Source organism: Lagenorhynchus albirostris, chromosome 19, assembly GCF_949774975.1.
Source record: "Lagenorhynchus albirostris chromosome 19, mLagAlb1.1, whole genome shotgun sequence".
Classification (NCBI taxonomy): Eukaryota; Metazoa; Chordata; class Mammalia; order Artiodactyla; family Delphinidae; genus Lagenorhynchus; species Lagenorhynchus albirostris.
In genome coordinates, this window is record NC_083113.1 from 5676438 (window position 1) to 5693448 (window position 17011).

At 46.5% G+C, this 17011-nt stretch overlaps 1 protein-coding gene across 1 annotated transcript; it reads left to right on the forward strand.

Annotated features, from left to right (window-relative positions):
- The first annotated feature begins 769 nt into the window (after positions 1–769).
- On the forward strand, positions 770–9719 carry LOC132509765 (cationic amino acid transporter 3-like). Its single transcript, XM_060131186.1, has 12 exons — positions 770–853; positions 4457–4856; positions 5474–5632; positions 6598–6775; positions 6985–7097; positions 7554–7776; positions 7947–8086; positions 8189–8291; positions 8482–8681; positions 8881–9047; positions 9324–9432; positions 9601–9719. The coding sequence occupies exons 1-12, from the start codon at positions 770–772 to the stop codon at positions 9717–9719; spliced, it is 1995 nt and encodes a 664-aa protein (XP_059987169.1).
- The last annotated feature ends 7292 nt before the right edge of the window (positions 9720–17011 follow it).

The following is a 17011-nucleotide window of genomic DNA, read 5'->3' on the forward strand; positions in this document are numbered from 1 at the left end:
AAAATGGTAAATAAATTTTCTGTTGTGTGTATTTTACCACACACAGACTCCAAATCTCAGAACCGTCCCCTGAGGGTAACCACTCACGCTCAACTGGCTGATTGTATCACTGCAGGCTTGCCCCGCCCATCCCCACCCAGGGATTGGGTTGTCTTTTATTGTGGAAGCGTTCCCAGATTTGGTTTTTAGAGATGTATCAGCTCCAGCCCTACATAGCTTAAACTCAACCTCCCTGACTCTGATCCAGGGCTCCAGTTTCTGCTCCAAGAATTTGGTAAGTCTTGGGCAACCCCTCTTCTGGAGGAGACTGGGCGCTGAGTTCAGATCCTCCTAAAGAGAGCTCTGCAATCCAAGTGTGCTGCTGGGTCAGCCTGGCTCCGCCTGAGGGTGGCAAGACCCATTTTCCAGATGAAAGCAGAAGGAGCTGGGAGCTGTGTGTGTGGTTGTGTAAGAAGAGGTGGGGGAGGGGGAGGTTGCATCAGTGTCTGGAGGCTCTAAGACTCTTTTTTTGGCGGGACGCGGGCCTCTCTCTGTTGTGGCCTCTCCCGTTGCGGAGCACAGGCTCCGGACGCGCAGGCTCAGCGGCCATGGCTCACTGGCTCAGCCGCTCCGCGGCATGTGGGGTCTTCCTGGACCGGGGCACGAACCCGCGTCCCCTGCATCAGCAGGCGGACTCTCAACCACTGCGCCACCAGGGAAGCCCCAAGAGTCATTTTTTTGATTGGTGTTCAAACAATATTAAAGCTTACCCTTATATAGGGTTTATGACATGTGGACCACTGAGTTCAGTCTCGTGTATACTGTTGACCCTCCGGATCTGTGGATTCCTCCTCTGTGGGTACAAGTGGAGACGGTAAGAAACTTGAGCATTGCGGATATTGCGCCGAGGAGGAGGACTGTATGGTGATTTACATTAAATCGCTTTTGGGTTCGTTAACACCCAGCAACTCTGTGAAGCTGGCTCTACTATTTATCATTGGCTGAACTTTTGTTTCTTTTTTTTTTTTTTTGCGGTACGCGGGCCTCTCACTGTTGTGGCCTCTCCCATTGCGGAGCACAGGCTCCGGACGCGCAGGCTCAGCGGCCATGACTCACTGGCTCAGCCGCTCCGCGGCATGTGGGATCTTCCCGGACCGGGGCACGAACACGTGTCCCCTGCATCGGCAGGTGGACTCCCAACCACTGCGCCACCAGGGAAGACCTTTTTAAAAAAAAATTAATTAATTTTATTTTTGGCTGCGCTGGGTCTTCGTTGCTGTGCGTGGGCTTTCTCGAGTTGCGGCGAGCGGGGTCTACTCTTTGTTGTGGTGCGCGGGCTTCTTATTGCTGTGGCTTCTCTTGTTGCAGAGCACGGGCTCTGGGCACTCGGGCTCAGCAGTTGTGGCTCGCGGGCTCCAGAGCACAGGCTCAGTAGTTGTGGCGCACGGGGCTTAGTTGCTCTGTGGCATGTGGGATCTTCCTGGACCAGGGCTCAAACCCGTGTCTCCTGCATTGGCAGGCAGATTCCTAACCACTGCGCCACCAGGAAAGTCCTTGGCTGAACTTAAAAAAAAAATGGTGGTAAAATACACATAACATAAAATTTGCTACCTTAACCAGTTTTAAGTGTACAGCTCAGTGATGTTAAGTATATTTACATTGTTGCACAACCAATCTCCGCAGCTCTTTATCATCTTGTAAAACTGAAACTGTGTCCTCATTTCACAATGACTCCGCATTTCCCCCTCACCCCAGACCCTAGAAAACCACAATTCTACTTTCTGTCTCTAATCAAATGAGTTTGACGACTCTAGGTACTTCAGAGAAGTGGAATCATACATATTTTGTCTTTTTGTGACTGGCCTATGCCACGTAGCATAATGTCCTCAAGGTTCTATCATGTTGTAGCATGCATCGGAATTTCCTGTTGGTTTTTTTTTGGCTGTGCCACGAGGCATGCGGGATGTTAATTCCCAGACCAGGGATCGAAATGTGCTCCCTGCAGTGATATCGTGGAGTCCTCACAACTGGACCACCAGAGAATTCCCTTTCCTGTCTTTTTGAAGCTGAATGACATTCCACTGTGTGTATAGACCACATTGTATTTATCCATTCCTTTGTGGGTAGACATTTGGGTTGCTTCCATCTTTCAGCTACTGTGAATAATGTTGCTATAAACAAGGGTGTACAGATATCTCTCTGAGACCCTATTTGCAGTTCTTTTGGGTATATACCCATAGGGGGAATTGCTGGATCATATGGTAAATCCATGTTTTAGGTTTTGGAGGAACCATCATACCTTATCTACAGCAGCTGCTCCATTTTACTTTCCTACTAACAGTGCCCAAGGGTTCGTCAGCAGCATTTGAAAAAGAAGAAAACAGAGGTCCGGAGCAGTAAATGACTTGTTCAAAGGCACAGGGGTGTTGGTAGAGCCAAGATTCTAATCATAGTTTCTTGGCTTTTTGAACGCTTGCTCTTAACCAAAATGCAAAACTTGGAGTATCAGGTACGGAAGCGCCCTGACGATCACTTTTGTTCACTGGGTCAGCCTAGCCCTATAGCTTTGTAGAGTGGAGACATTTCATGCCCCAAAGGAGCGGGGAAACAGAGTTCCATCATTTCTGATTCAGAATGAAGATTAGTCCTCCCTCCCTCCAGGCAGTTGGGAGCCACTCTGGTTTGATGTTTTCCCCGGGCTGGGCTACAGTCTGTCCCTCCCTGCAAATTCCATCTCATTCTGCCCCAACTCAGAGTTCCAGGTCAATTTCACTCTGCAAGCAATGAAAGAGAAAGCTTCAGGTTTCAGGATCCTTGGTGTAGAAATGCCTGGAGTGTGAGCTTGTTGTGGAATCCAAGTTCATGTGCCTGATGCACAGTGAGGCCAAACAAATGGAAACGTTGGTGTTTGGAGCAGGGAAAGGTTTATTATTTGCGAGGGTGCCACCCTCTTGAGAAGGTGGGAGAAATAGGTTGATCTCAAATCCACCTTGCTGGCTGGCCGGGTTGCAAGGTTTCTAAAGAAAAGAAGAGGAAAGGGGAGGTGATCTTTGTGATTTTAGTTTCTGGATAAGATCTCAGTTGCAGACTTCCTGGCAGCATTTTTGTGACTCAGTGGGTCATTGGTGATAGCGATTGATCTACGTGTTCCTGCAAAGCAAACTAGGACGTCAAGGTCTTGTGATCCCTTAATTTCTTTCTAGAAGAGAGCAAAAACAATGGTTGAGGCATTTTGTTATTTACTTAGAGCCTACATGACAAGTTAAGAATTTCAAGCAGGTTGGTCCCTGCTGTTTCTTCCTTTAAGGCCACTGGTACTGCTTTTCCTTTGTTTCTGCATGCCCTCACTTCCCTGACTAGTAAGTGCTTGAGTCTGCTCTTTGGAACTTGGGAAGACCTGGGAGACAGAATCCTTTCTTTACAAACCAGTGAGGGGACACGAAGAAACTTTTGTATGAGGAGGGTCCTTCAGGGTCCTGCCTGAGTTCAATCCCCCTTTTCTTTGGTACTCCTCAATCCTGAGGGGAACAGGGTTGAGACAAGAAAGGGAATAAAGTTTTGGATGGAGAGGTGAATCATAAACTCAGCAGGGGAACTCGGTTTTACAGGGACTTGGTTTCATCGCGCTGGTCACCGAGCCCCTTAAACTGTCACTTCACTCACATCAAGGAAGGGAGGGAATAAAGATGATAATAATAAATTTCCTTGTTTTATAGAAGAAAGGAGGACAAAGTGGTATATAGTTCATGCAAAATCAAACAAGCTACACATCACAGAGCTAGATTTGAACCAGCAGAGCTGGTTGATTTCTTTTCTTTTTTTAAATTTATTTTATTTATTTATTTTTCTTTTTTTAAAATTAATTTATTAAAAAAATTTTTTGGCTGCGTTGGGTCTAAGTTACTGTGTGCAGCCTTTCTCTAGTTGCAGTGAGCAGGGGCTACTCTTCGTTGTGCTGCGCAGGCTTCTCATTGCTGTGGCTTCTCTTGCTGCAGAGCACAGGCTCTAGGCGCGTGGGCTTCAGTAGTTGAGGCTCACCGGCTCTAGAGTGCAGGCTCAGTAGTTGTAGCCCATGGGCTTAGTTGCTCCGCGGCATGTGGGATCTTCCCGGATCAGGGCTCGAACCCATGTCCCCTGCATTGGCAGGTGGATTCTTAACCACTGTGCCAACAGGGAAGTCCAGCCTGCTGGGTCTTAATTGCCTTCAACTCAAAACAGTCCACATCCCCAAATGGCACATTTTGGGGATACATAATCTGCTCCCCCTCACTTCTCTTCGAGCAACTCTTCCAGTAACTTTGAAATACATTAGAAGTCTTCTTTATGTTTGAAGAAACCAAAGCTCAGAGACAGAGAACTTGCCCAGTGTGTACTTTACCATCTGCTCGCCATAACTCCATTGTTCTGTGGAATTGAACTCCCAGGGCCAGGGCTGGATGGACATTCTTGATGGCTTTGTGTCTTGCTTTCTCAGCAGATTGTAGCCTCCTCAACTATGTCTAAGATGCTGTATCAGGATGTTTACCAGTTTGGTCAGAAGCTGATCCACAGGCGGCCTCTGGAGCCCAGGGAAGAGTCTGAGAGCCGCATGGCTCGTTGTCTGAACACCTTAGACCTGGTGGCCCTGGGCGTGGGCAGCACCTTGGGAGCGGGTGTGTACATCCTGGCTGGTGAAGTGGCCAAGGACAAAGCTGGGCCAGCGATTGTCATCTGCTTCCTGGTGGCCGCCCTGTCTTCTGTGTTGTCTGGGCTCTGCTATGCAGAGTTTGGGGCCCGGGTACCATGCTCCGGTTCTGCATATCTCTACAGCTATGTCACAGTGGGACAACTGTGTGCCTTCATTACCGGCTGGAACCTCATACTGTCCTATGTCATCGGTGAGATGATGGGAGTGGGAGGAAGGTGTGGGGCTTAATTAAGATCGGGAAATTAGGAGGTGGGATTTAGGTCTTGACTCATTCGTGAGAAATTTGTTATCCACCTTGTGGGGTGAAGTGGGTAATAGTCAGGAAACTGTCAGGAAACTGTCAGGAAACTGTCAGGAAACCCCCACAACTTCATTCTACTCTGTTCTATCCTATTTTCCTTAAATTACGGGGCCTAGAACAAAGAAGGAAAGCAAAGTGGGAGTGGGTGAGAGGGAGGCATGTCCCACAGGCTCATCCCCTCACCATGTGGAAGTCTCTCCTCAGTTGTTGCCTTCATGGGAGTTTCCTTTGCTACTTGATTTAAAATTTCAAACCTCATCTCCCAGACTTTTCACTCCCACTTAACCTGTTTTCTTTTTTCTTTTTTGCATAACATTGATCTCCTAACATTAAACAGTTGACCTATTTAGTGGATCATCTGGGTCTACTGTCCCCAGCCCATGAAAAGAAACTCTTAGAGATTAGGTATTTTGTGTGCGTCCCCCCACCTCTCCCAAATCCGTCCCATGACGCGTGGTAGGGGTTCAGTTAATGTGTGTTAATAAATATTCCTTCTGCTGCTGCAGGCACTGCCAGCGTGGCCCGGGCCTGGAGCTCCGCTTTTGACAGCCTGACTGGGAACCACATCTCTCACGTGTTACGGGGAGCTTTCTCTCTGCACGTGCCCTACTCCCTGGCCAAGTACCCAGACTTTTTTGCGCTGGGCTTGGTACTGCTGCTTACGGGTGAGACGGGGTTCAGTGATAGGATGGGAAGAGTGGGGTGTGGGGGGAGAGCTGGGGTGGGAAAGGCTTGGGATGGGAGAATGGTGGGGGGATTATGACTGGAAAGAGGGGTCTGTGGTATGAGAGACAGGAAAGCAAGACGTAGACCATTGTTTCCCACTGTTGGCACCACTGACAATTGGGGCTGGATCATTCTTTGGTGTGTGGGGCTGTCCTGTGGAGTTTTTTTTTTTTGGCCGCGCTGCGTGGCATTGCGGGATCTTAGTTCCCCAACCAGGGGTCAGACTTGTGCCCCCTGCAGTGGAAGCGTAGAGTCCTAACCACTGGACCTCCAGGGAAGTCCCAGGTTTTTTTTGGTGGTTGATTTTTTTTTTTTTTTAAATCATTGTCGGATGTTGAGTAACATCCCTGGCCTTTATGTACTAAATACCAGGGTCGCCCACCCTCCAAACTGTGTCAATCACAGTGTCTCCAGATATTGCTAAAAGTCCCCTGGGGGCCAAAATCACCCCAGGGGAGAATCATTTATTTAGACCAGTGAGTTTCTTCCTTTGTACTGAGATCAAAGATTTTTTTTTTTAATTGAGAGGAAATTCGTATAGCATAAAATTCACCATTTTGTTATTTCCCCAGCTTTACTGACATATAATTGATACACATTGTATCAGTTTAAGGTGTACAGTGTGATGATTTGATAGACCTGTCTACTGTGCGATGACTGTCCCAATAGGAAATTAACCATCTGAAAGTGTACGATTACGTGGCACTTAGTACGTTCACAATGTTGTGTCACCATCACCTCCCTCTAGTTCCAAACATTTCCATCACCCCAAAAGGAAATCCCATCCCCGCTGAGCACCCGCTGCCCAACCCCTCAATACCCCAGCCCCTGGCAACCACGAGTCTGCCTTCTGTGTCTATGAATTTGGTTATCTTGCACGTTTCCTATTCCACCTTTCCCACAGGAGTGCTGGCTCTGGGAGCTCGCGAGTCGGCCCTGGTTAACAAAGTGTTCACAGGCTTGAACCTTTCGGTTCTCAGCTTCACGGTCATCTCTGGCTTCGTCAAGGGAGATCTGCACAACTGGCAACTCACAGAACAGGACTACAAATTGAACACATCTGGATCCAATGACACCTCTAGGTTAGGAGGGTGTCCTGGACCATAGTAATGCTGGTGGGGGCACGTGTGCAGAGCTGGGAATACGGTGGGGACTAAAGAGATCTGGGCTGAAGGATCCAGGCGATGGGGTCCTCCTGGAGCCCAGAACTTGCGGTATTAACCAAAAAGTCCAGTACAGATGGCTGAACACAGCTCCCCCACATTCTTTCTTGCTCCTTCTCTCACCATAGATGGGGCCCTCTGGGTTCTGGAGGGTTTGTGCCTTTTGGCTTCGACAGGATTTTCCAAGGAGCAGCTACCTGTTTCTATGCATTTGTTGGTTTTGATGCCATTGCCACTACAGGTAACGTGGTCATTGTGTGTCCCATCAGGGGTTTGGGCACAGATAAGGCTGCCCTTGGGCATAGGGGTTTCTTTTGGAGGTTCAAGAGGAAAGTGAATTTTAAAAAAATTAATTAATTAATTAATTAATGGCTGCGTTGGGTCTTCGTTGCTGAGCGCAGGCTTTCTCTAGCTGCGGTGAGCCGGGGCTACTACTCTTTGCGGTGCGCGGGCTTCTCATTGCGGTGGCTTCTCTTACTGGGAGTACAGGCTCTAGGCGTGTGGGCTCAGTAGTTGTGGCTTGCGGGCTTAGTTGCTCTGTGGCACGTGGGATCTTCCCGGACCAGGGCTTGAACCCGTGTTCCCTGCACTGGCAGGTGGATTCTTAACCACTGCGTCACCAGGGAAGTCCGGAAAGGGGATTTTGTATTTCATCACAGTGTGTTTTCCTGGCCCAATGCTTCCTCCCATCCTGCAGGGGAAGAAGCCCGAAATCCTCAGCGATCCATCCCCTTGGGCATTGTGATCTCGCTCCTCATCTGCTTTTTGGCATATGCTGGTGTCTCGGCAGCACTCACCCTCATGGTGCCCTACTACCAGATTCATCCTGACAGCCCCTTACCACACGCTTTCCTCCATGTCGGCTGGGCCCCTGCCAGATATGTCGTGGCTGTTGGCACCCTCTGTGCTCTTACATCCAGGTCAGTGTCAGAGCTTTCTCCCCATCTACTGTCAGATGCTCAGGTATCCCAGCCCTTGGGATTGAGAGACAAGAGGGAAAGACACCTTGCCCCACGTGGACTAGGGAGCAGATACCCCAGTCTGTCCTGCTTATTCACGTCCTCACACATGTTCCCATTTTCTCTTCTAGCCTCCTGGGTGCCATGTTCCCTATGCCTCGTGTCATCTACTCAATGGCAGATGACGGGCTTCTTTTCCGGGGACTTGCCCAGATCCATGCCCGTACACGCACCCCCATCATGGCCACCTTGGCTTCTGGAACGCTTGCAGGTAAATAAACAATGCCCATTCCTTCTTTGATCAATTTTCTTAACTTGGATATTTCTACTGGATTTTCACTCCCTCTCCCCCTTGTTTGTGCCCTCGTTCTAGGGGTCATGGCATTACTTTTTGAGCTCAGTGATCTCGTGGACCTCATGTCAATCGGAACCCTGCTGGCTTATTCCCTGGTGTCTTTTTCTGTTCTTGTCCTCAGGTGAGACTACGCTACACCTTGGCTGGGGGGTCTTTGAGTTGTGGGGATTGAAGGGGAGATCATCGTCGTTGCCTTCATGCTGCCTTCTAAACGTCCCGCTGGGCTTAAGTTGGGTGAGAGGTGGATTAGACCGCTTGATGTTGGATGAGTAGGGGCTGCTGTTCATATTGACTTAATACCTCTAATTCAGGTACCAACCAGACCAGAATTTAAGCGAGATTGAGAAAACAGAGAAAGAAACTGAGATGAAGCCTGTAGTTGAAGAAAGCCCTTTGGAATCTGTACCTGAAGCAGGAACCTCAAAGATTCTCAAGAGTCTGTGTGACCCTCTCCACACCATCCCCACCCTGAAATCTGGCCAGATTATCTATGGCTGTGCCTCACTCCTTGGTGAGCAGGGGGATTGCTCTTTGGTGGTCTTCTGAAATGGACAGGATAGGACGGGAGTGTGTATATTGGCAGTTGAGGCATCTTGGAGATAGGATGGCCCTTCGTGAGGTGGGCAGTTCTGGGGAGGGGCGTGACCCAAGGTCTTGAGCTGTTTGGCTTCCGGAGTTGAACCTGTTCTCCTCCACCCTGACCCTTGCAGTTCTCCTGCTGACGACCCTGAGCCTGATACTGGCCCAGTGGCCCAGCCACGTGTTCTCTGGAGACCCCGTGTATACGACAGCAGCTGTGCTGCTGTTACTGCTCACCACTGGGCTCACTGTCATCATTTGGAGGCAGCCCCAGAGCCCCACTCCCCTTCACTTCAAGGTAGGTGACCTTACGTGCCCACCTGTCCACCTGAGTGAGTGAAGTCTGTCTGCATGCTTTGAGACCTAAACATCCTTTGCTGGACCAGGGAAGAAGGGGAGTTATTAAAACTAAGGGACCCTTCCCTGATGCACACTCAGTGCTTTCCATGCCCAACTGCAGTAGGCACTGAACACACAGCCTGAGTAGGACTGAAGTCTTCTCGGCCATGTGGGGTAGAGGCCTGCCTTTCAGACGTCTGTGGTGTGTCCAGGGAATAACTGACTTTGCCCGCAGGTCCCTGCGTTGCCTCTTCTCCCGCTCATGAGCATCTTTGTGAATGTTTACTTGATGATGCAGATGACCTCTGGGACTTGGGCCCAATTTGCTGTCTGGATGGTGATTGGTAAGTGGCCTTCTGGGATTAAAAGACCTCTTGAGTGACTGAACCCAATCCTCTTTCTACTACCTCTCCCCGCAGACTGTGTCAGACACCATAGTAGCAGGCCTGTTGGGCATTTGTAAGCGGGGAGAGCACCTACTTTTCCTTCTCATTGTCTTATTTCTCTACTAGGATTTGTCATATACTTTGGATATGGCATCCGACACAGCTTGGAGAAGAATAATCAACAGCCACCAGCCTCCAACTCCCAGACTTTTGACAAAAACATCCCTGGTGCTGAATCACCTTAACCACAGGCGACAGACGCTGTGTGGAATCCCACCGTGCACTGGAGGTATCTTCTGGTTCAAGGGGCACTTTGAGGCTCTATGGAGTGTGAAGGTGGGATGAATTTACAGCCCTATATTTAATGCCAGTGGACAAAATGACTTCTATGTTGTATAATTTTTAAGTAACCGTTTCAAAGCATTATATATATATATACATATATATACACACACACACACTCAGAAAAGTGCATGCTTCATACCTGTGCAGCAAGATGAATTTTCACAAAGAAAGTACAAGGTAACCAGAAACCAGAGAAAAAATAAAATATTAACCTGCATGTAAGAAGTGCCTTCTTGTGCCTTTTTCCAGCAAAAACACATAGATTTGCCACATGGGAAGAAAACATAGGTAACTATATAGTGTGTCAAGAGTTGCACTGTATTTATTTACTTTTTTTGTGGTATGATTCTCCATTTTATTAATCTTCTTTAATGATATTCAATAACTCTTTTTTTTTTTTTTTTTTTTGCCGTATGCGGGCCTCTCACTGTTGTGGCCTCTCCTGTTGCGGAGCACAGGCTCTGGACGCGCAGGCTCAGCGGCCATGGCTCTCGGGCCCAGCCGCTCTGCGGCATGTGGGATCTTCCCTGACCGGGGCTCGAACCCGTGTCCCCTGCTTCGGCAGGCGGACTCTCAACCACTGCGCCACCAGGGAAGCCCCGATAACTCTTTGTTATTATTTCCAAAGAGCTGAGTGGAAATTATTCCTAAATATTTTAAAATTTTGATGCCGTTGTATTATTATTTCTTTGGTTGCACCACACAGCTTGCGGGATCTCAGTTCCCAGAACAGGGATGGAACCTGGGTCACAGGTTCCCGAAATCCTAACCATTAGGCCACCAGGGAACTCCCAATGCTGTTAACAATTTTTTCTCTCCTTTTTGTTACTGGTGAAATGAAAAACAATTTTGTGTGTTTATTTAAAACTTTCTTTAAAAAACTAAATATATACAATTTTTAATTTACAGTCATACCTCAATAAAGCTGGAATACAAATAGGGAAATTGGATGACTTTATCACATTCATCATTCATTTTTAAGATAACATCATACAGTGATTCTTAAACTTATTGGATTTTTGATACCTCCATATTTCCACTGGGATATTTTAATACACATCTGCTGTCTTCACACATTACTCGTTTTTTAAAAAGTGAGCTATAGTTGATTTACAATATTAGTTTCAGGTGTACCACACAGTGATGTAATATTTTATAGATTATATTCCATTTAAAGTAATTATATATACTGGCTTTATTTTCCTGTGCTGTACAATATATCCTGTAGCTTATTTTATACATAGTAGTTTGTATCTCTTAATCCCTCACCCCTATTTGCCCTAACCCTTCTCTCTCCCCACTGGTAACCACTAGTTCTCTTTATCTGTGAATCTGTTTCTCTTTTGTACACATTCATTTATTTTTTAGATTCCACACGTGATACTACGCAGTATTTGTTTTTCTCTGACTTATTTCACGAAGTATAATAACCTCCAGGTCCATCCTGTTGCAAATGGAGAGCTTCATTCTTTTTTTTATGGCTGAATAGTATTCTATTGTATTTATACACCACACCTTTTTTATCCATTCATCTGTTGACAGACACTTGGGTTGCTTCTGTATCTTTTCTATTGTAAATAGACATGCTGCGAACATTAATGCTGTGAACATTGGGGTGAATGTATCTTTTTGAGTTAGTGTTTTTTGCTTTTTTCAGATATATAACCAGGAGTGGAATTGCTGGGTCATATGGTAGTTCTCTTTTTACTTTTTGGGAAACCTCCATACTGTTTTCCAGAGCGGCTGCACCAACTTCAGTAGACATTCGCTTCCCATCTTCGGTGCCTCATCTCTTCTGTTTACCTGCAGGCTTGAAGAACAACTGTACTCTCTTTGTCTTCCATGTCCACAGAGGTCCTGCCTGTGGGCCAGTCTGGTTAATTCCAGCTAAGACTTCTGTCAAAGTATTTAAATACTCTTAATTTTTTCCATTATTTGAAATTTCACAGTTGGCTAGGTCACTCATTACATAATAATTTAAAAAAATTTTAAAAAATATTTATTTATTTGGCTGCATCGGGTTTTAGTTGTGGCATGTGGGATCTTTTGTTGTGGTGGGTGGGCTCTTTGTTGCAGCGTGTGGGCTCTCTAGTTGTGGTGCATGGGGTCCAGAGTGTGCGGGCTCAGTAGTTGCGGCATGCAGGCTCTCTAGTTGTGGCGCAAGGGTTCTAGAGTGCACAGGCTCAGTAGTTGCAGCACGCAGGCTAAGTCGCCTTGTGGCATGTGGGATCTTAGTTCCCCGACCAGGGGTTTGATCCCCAAGGCCCCTGATTGGAAGGTGGATTCTTAACCACTGGACCACCAGGGAATTCCCTACACAATAATTTAAAGAATATGAATTCTGTCTAGCAAAAGATGGCCTGTTCCTCCAGGATAACCACGTATAACGTAGATGTGGAAGTTTTCAATGGATTTGTGCATGAGTTTTGCTTCATACGGATACTGGAATAATCCCCACACCCTGGCAAAACAAAAACAAAAAATAAAACAACTCCACAGCAAGTCAACAATGTAATTTTCGCTAAGGAGCTCCTGAGAATAAGAGGAGGTTCTTTGGGGAAGGTGATATGTGTCTATGGAAAATTTTCTTTTAAGTGATTAAAAAAGTTTTTTTTTTTTTTTTTTTTTTTTGGGGCCGTGCTGCAGGGCTTGTGGGATCATGGTTTCCCGACTAGGGATTGAACCTGGGCCCTTGGCAGTTGAAGTGCAGAGTCCTAACCACTGGACTGCCAGGGAATTGCAATTTTTTTTTTTTTTTTTTTAGGTAAGAAGTGGATTTATTTAGAGGGAAACACACTTCCCAGACAGACTATGGGTCATCTTGGAAGGTGAGAGAGGCGTCAGGGGTACGGGGTTGTGGGTAATTTCATAGGCTGAGTGGGAGGAGTATTCCAGCTATTTGGGGGAAGGGGTGGGGATTTCCAGGAATTGGGCCACCGCCCACTTTTTGATCCTTATCAGTGTTGGAGCTGTCACGGTGCCTGTGGTTACATCATTTAGCTTGCTGATGTGTTACAGTGAGGGTATACTGTATACTGAGGCTCAAGGTCTAGTGGAAGTTGACTTGTCTACTATCTTGGAGCGATTTGGTTCTAGTCAGTTTATGTCATGTCCTCGGGCTATGTCATTCTTTCAAAGGTTATGCCCTGCCCCTTCCCCTCCTATCTCATTCCCCTCTCAGATTTTACTCCCTATTCTTATGGGAAGCAGAGGGGTGATGGTCATCTGTAACTGCTTCAAGGCTGAGTAGGGACAATGACCCTTCCTGTCAGGGAGTAAAAATCTCTGGATGCCTCATCTAGGGGCCCAGGGGCAGGACAGCTCCTTGTTTTAAGTCAGTATGGGCTGGAATCCTCACATAGCCATACATCTTGATGTGGAACTGCTGTAACTGCTTCCATAGCCTTTCTATGATCTCCTTGATGATGAAGCACTTTTTCTAACAGCATTAGAGCACAAAAATATCTATCTATAAATGACGAGAGATTTTAGATGCTATCCCTTCCCAGGCAGTCTCCCAACCAGGTGTTAGAGTGCCCAAAAAGTTGTCTCAAAGAAACGGCACAGAATGTGTCCCCAGTGGTGTTGACGATGAGAGGGAGTTGGTCTAGCTTATCACTGTCCCTTCGTGGCTTGCCAGCTGAAACCGTGGAACTCAGATTTGGGACTTGAACCCACGCACCGGGAATTGAACCCAGCCAAAACCCAGACTGGGACTTGAACCCAAGGTCTTTATATATTTATTTTTTTTGCGGTACGCGGGCCTCTCACTGTTGTGGCCTCTCCCGTTGCGGAGCACAGGCTCCGGACGCGCAGGCTCAGCGGCTATGGCTCACGGGTCCAGCCGCTCCGCGGCATGTGGGATCTTCCCGGACCGGGGCACGAACCCATGTCCCCTGCATCGGCAGTCAGACTCTCAACCACTGCGCCACCAGGGGAGCCCCCAAGGTCTGTAAATTGAGATCACACACCTGGTCTCAGGACTTAATGAAGTTCAGGTTCTTGATGTCTCATCACAGAAAGAATTCAGTGAGAGACAAAGTGATAGGTAAGAAGTGGATTTATTTAGAGAGAAACACACTCCACAGACAGAGTGTGGGCCGTCTCAGAAGGCGAGAGAGGCCCTGAAAATTTTTAATTAATGCTGTAAAATAGTATATTCTTTTAAGTGGGAATGTTGAGTCAAAGACATGCACGTTTAAAATGTTGCCAAATTTCAGAAGAAACAAATACGACATCCACACAGGTAATTAAAGTATTCCTGGTATCACATTAAACAAGGAAAAAGAAACAGACACAGTTAATTTATTCAGTTCAGGATATCCAAAATGTTATCATTTAAACGTATCATGTAAAACTCACTAATGAGATATCTGACCTTTTTTACTTCTGAACAGTCTTCAAATCTCAGTGTGTATTTTACACTTACTTTACCACCTGGCCACGCTTCAAGTGCTCAAGATTGTATGTGGCTGTTGGTTACCAAACTGGATAATGCTGACCTAGAATCTTTTCCCAAGCTTACCTATTGGTTCAGTGCAGCAGTCAGGTAAACTCTGGTCCATAGCTCAAATCTTTTGACTGTGGCCCTGATTCTGTTTGGTTTAGAGGCTGAGTGGTTTTTATTCTTAAAAGGTTGTAAAAAAAAATAAGAATAAAAATAAAGAGGAACATGTGGTCCAGAGCATATGTGGCCTGCAAAACCTAAAATGTTTATTATTTGGCCCTCAACAGAGAAACTCTGGTGAACCCTGGTCTGGTGTAACCGAATGCACACGTTTATTCTATTTATTTGCAATGTCAATGCGTTCAAGTTGCTTTGCTTTTGTGATGTTTCACTTTAGCCACACATACCTAGAAGAGACTGGAAGCATCTCTAGTGACCTTTGACTTCTCTTTGCATAGCTTTTTCCCCCCTTGGTCAATCTAGCTAAAGCTTTGCTCATTTTGTTCATCTTCTCAAAGAACCAACTTCTGGTTCTGCTGATTCTTCGTATCATTAAAAAAATTCTCTATTTCACTTTTCTGTACTCTAATCCCTGTTATCTTCTGCCTTCTGTTGCTTTTGGTTTTGTTTATTCTTTTTTTTAGCTTCTTACCATGTAGAGTTAGTTTATTGATTTGAGGTCTTTCTTCTTTTTCAATGTAGGCATTTCCTGCCATAAACTGTCTTCTGAGCGTGCCTTTCACTGCATCCTGTAAGTTGTGGTTTGTTTTGATTTTCACTCCTATGTATTCTCTAATTTCCCTTATGATTTCTTCTTTCACCCATCTGTTGCTTAAGAGTGTGTGGTTTAATTTCCATATAGTATTCTTGTTTTCCTTCTGTTGATTTCTAGTTTCATTACATTGTGGTCAGGTTTCAATCTGTGCTTTTAATCTTTTCAATTTGTTGAGATTATTTTGTGGCCTAACATAGGGTCTATCCTGGAGGATGTTCTATATGTGTTCTGTTGTTGGTGGAATGGTCTGTATATGTCTGGCATCCCTCTCCCCAAATATGTTCCACGTTCCCTCATTCCCTCCCTGCCGAGAATCCAAATCCTTAACCTAACCCTAACACTAAGGTATACGTAACCCAAGGACAGAGTAACTTGAATTGAAATGTAACCCCAACCCTGAGATAAAGCAAACATAAGGCCTACGTCAACCTGATTCTGAACCCTCTGTCGGCCTTCATAAGGCACTCCTCTGGGCTCTAACCACACTGGCATCCCCCGTGCCACAGTTCTCCCACTGGCTGTAGCACCCACCCTAGATCTCCCAGGCCACATTCATGGATAGCATTCAAGTTCTCCAGCTCTCAGAGGCTCCCCTCCTGGACTCTCTCCTTTTCTGCAGTCTCCCAGGACCTGTCTGAGATCAAGCCCCTCCCTCCTAATGCACCAGGCCCTCCCATGGCCATCAGCCCCACCCCTAGCTTTTCAAACTCACTCCCATGGGCTCTAGTCCTCTCCCACCCATACTCTTAGATTCCCCACCATGGGCTCAAGTCCTTTCTCCAAAACAACCCACTTTCTTCACTCTAGGACTGACCCTCTTAAGACAGCTCAGGTCCCTCCAGAGTCTGCTCCCTGAGCTCTCTCAAGGACTTGATCCTGGGCCCTGGCCCCTTCCCCAGGGCAAATCCACCTGCCTCCCTTGAGTATCACCTTCCCATCCCTGTTGCGGAACTCCAGGATTTGGAGAGGTCCAGTGCTGATTCTGTTCCTTCTTTTTTATAAATTTATTTATTATTTATTTATTTTTGGCTGCATTGCGCGCAGGCTTTCTCTAGTTGCGACGAGCGGGGGCTACTCTTCATTGTGATGCGTGGGCTTCTCATTGCGGTGGCTTCTCTTGTTGCAGAACATGGGCTCTAGGCACATAGACTTCAGTAGTTGTGGCACGCGGGCTTCAGTAGTTGTCACTCACAGGCTTAGTTGCTCCGCGGCATGTGGGATCTTCCCGGACCAGGGCTTGAACCCATGTCCCCTGCATTGGCAGGAGGATTCTTAACCACTGTGCCACCAGGGAAGCCGCTGTTCCTTCTTGAACAGGCCATGTTTGAACAAAGACACTGGCTTATAAGCAATTTTAACGTCAGCCATGCTGGTGCGTGTCTAGTGACATCACACGATCATTTTACTTTGCATATCCTTGAGTGATGACATTTAACACATCTGCACTTACTTATTTGCCATTTGGTGATCTTAAGTGCTTATGTAAGTCTCCCTCCACCTTTTAATTGATTTGTTGTTTTATTATTGACTTGAAGGATTCTTTTTATCCTTTCTTTGTGAATCCTTTGTCAGGTTTATGTAAGTATCTTCTCCCAGTCTTCTTGCTTTTTCACCACCTTCATGGTGTCGCTTATGATCAGAACTTTGTACTTTTGATGAAGTCCAACTTAATAACTTTTTATTTTTTGTTTAATGTCTTCTGTACACTTAAGAAATGCTGCCTACCCCAACGCTGTGACAATAATCTCCTAAATTTTCTATTTTTTTTTTTTTGGCCGCGCCGCATGGCTTGTGGGATCTCAGTTCCCCAACCAGCGGTCAAACCTGTGCCCCCCTGCAGTGGAAGCACGGAGTCTTAACCACTGGACCACCAGGGAATTCCCCGTATTTTCTTCTAGAAGCTTGATAGTCTTTTCTCAGCTCACTGCACCCGCAGGGGCTCTTCTTGTAAAAATTCACTAATAGCAATG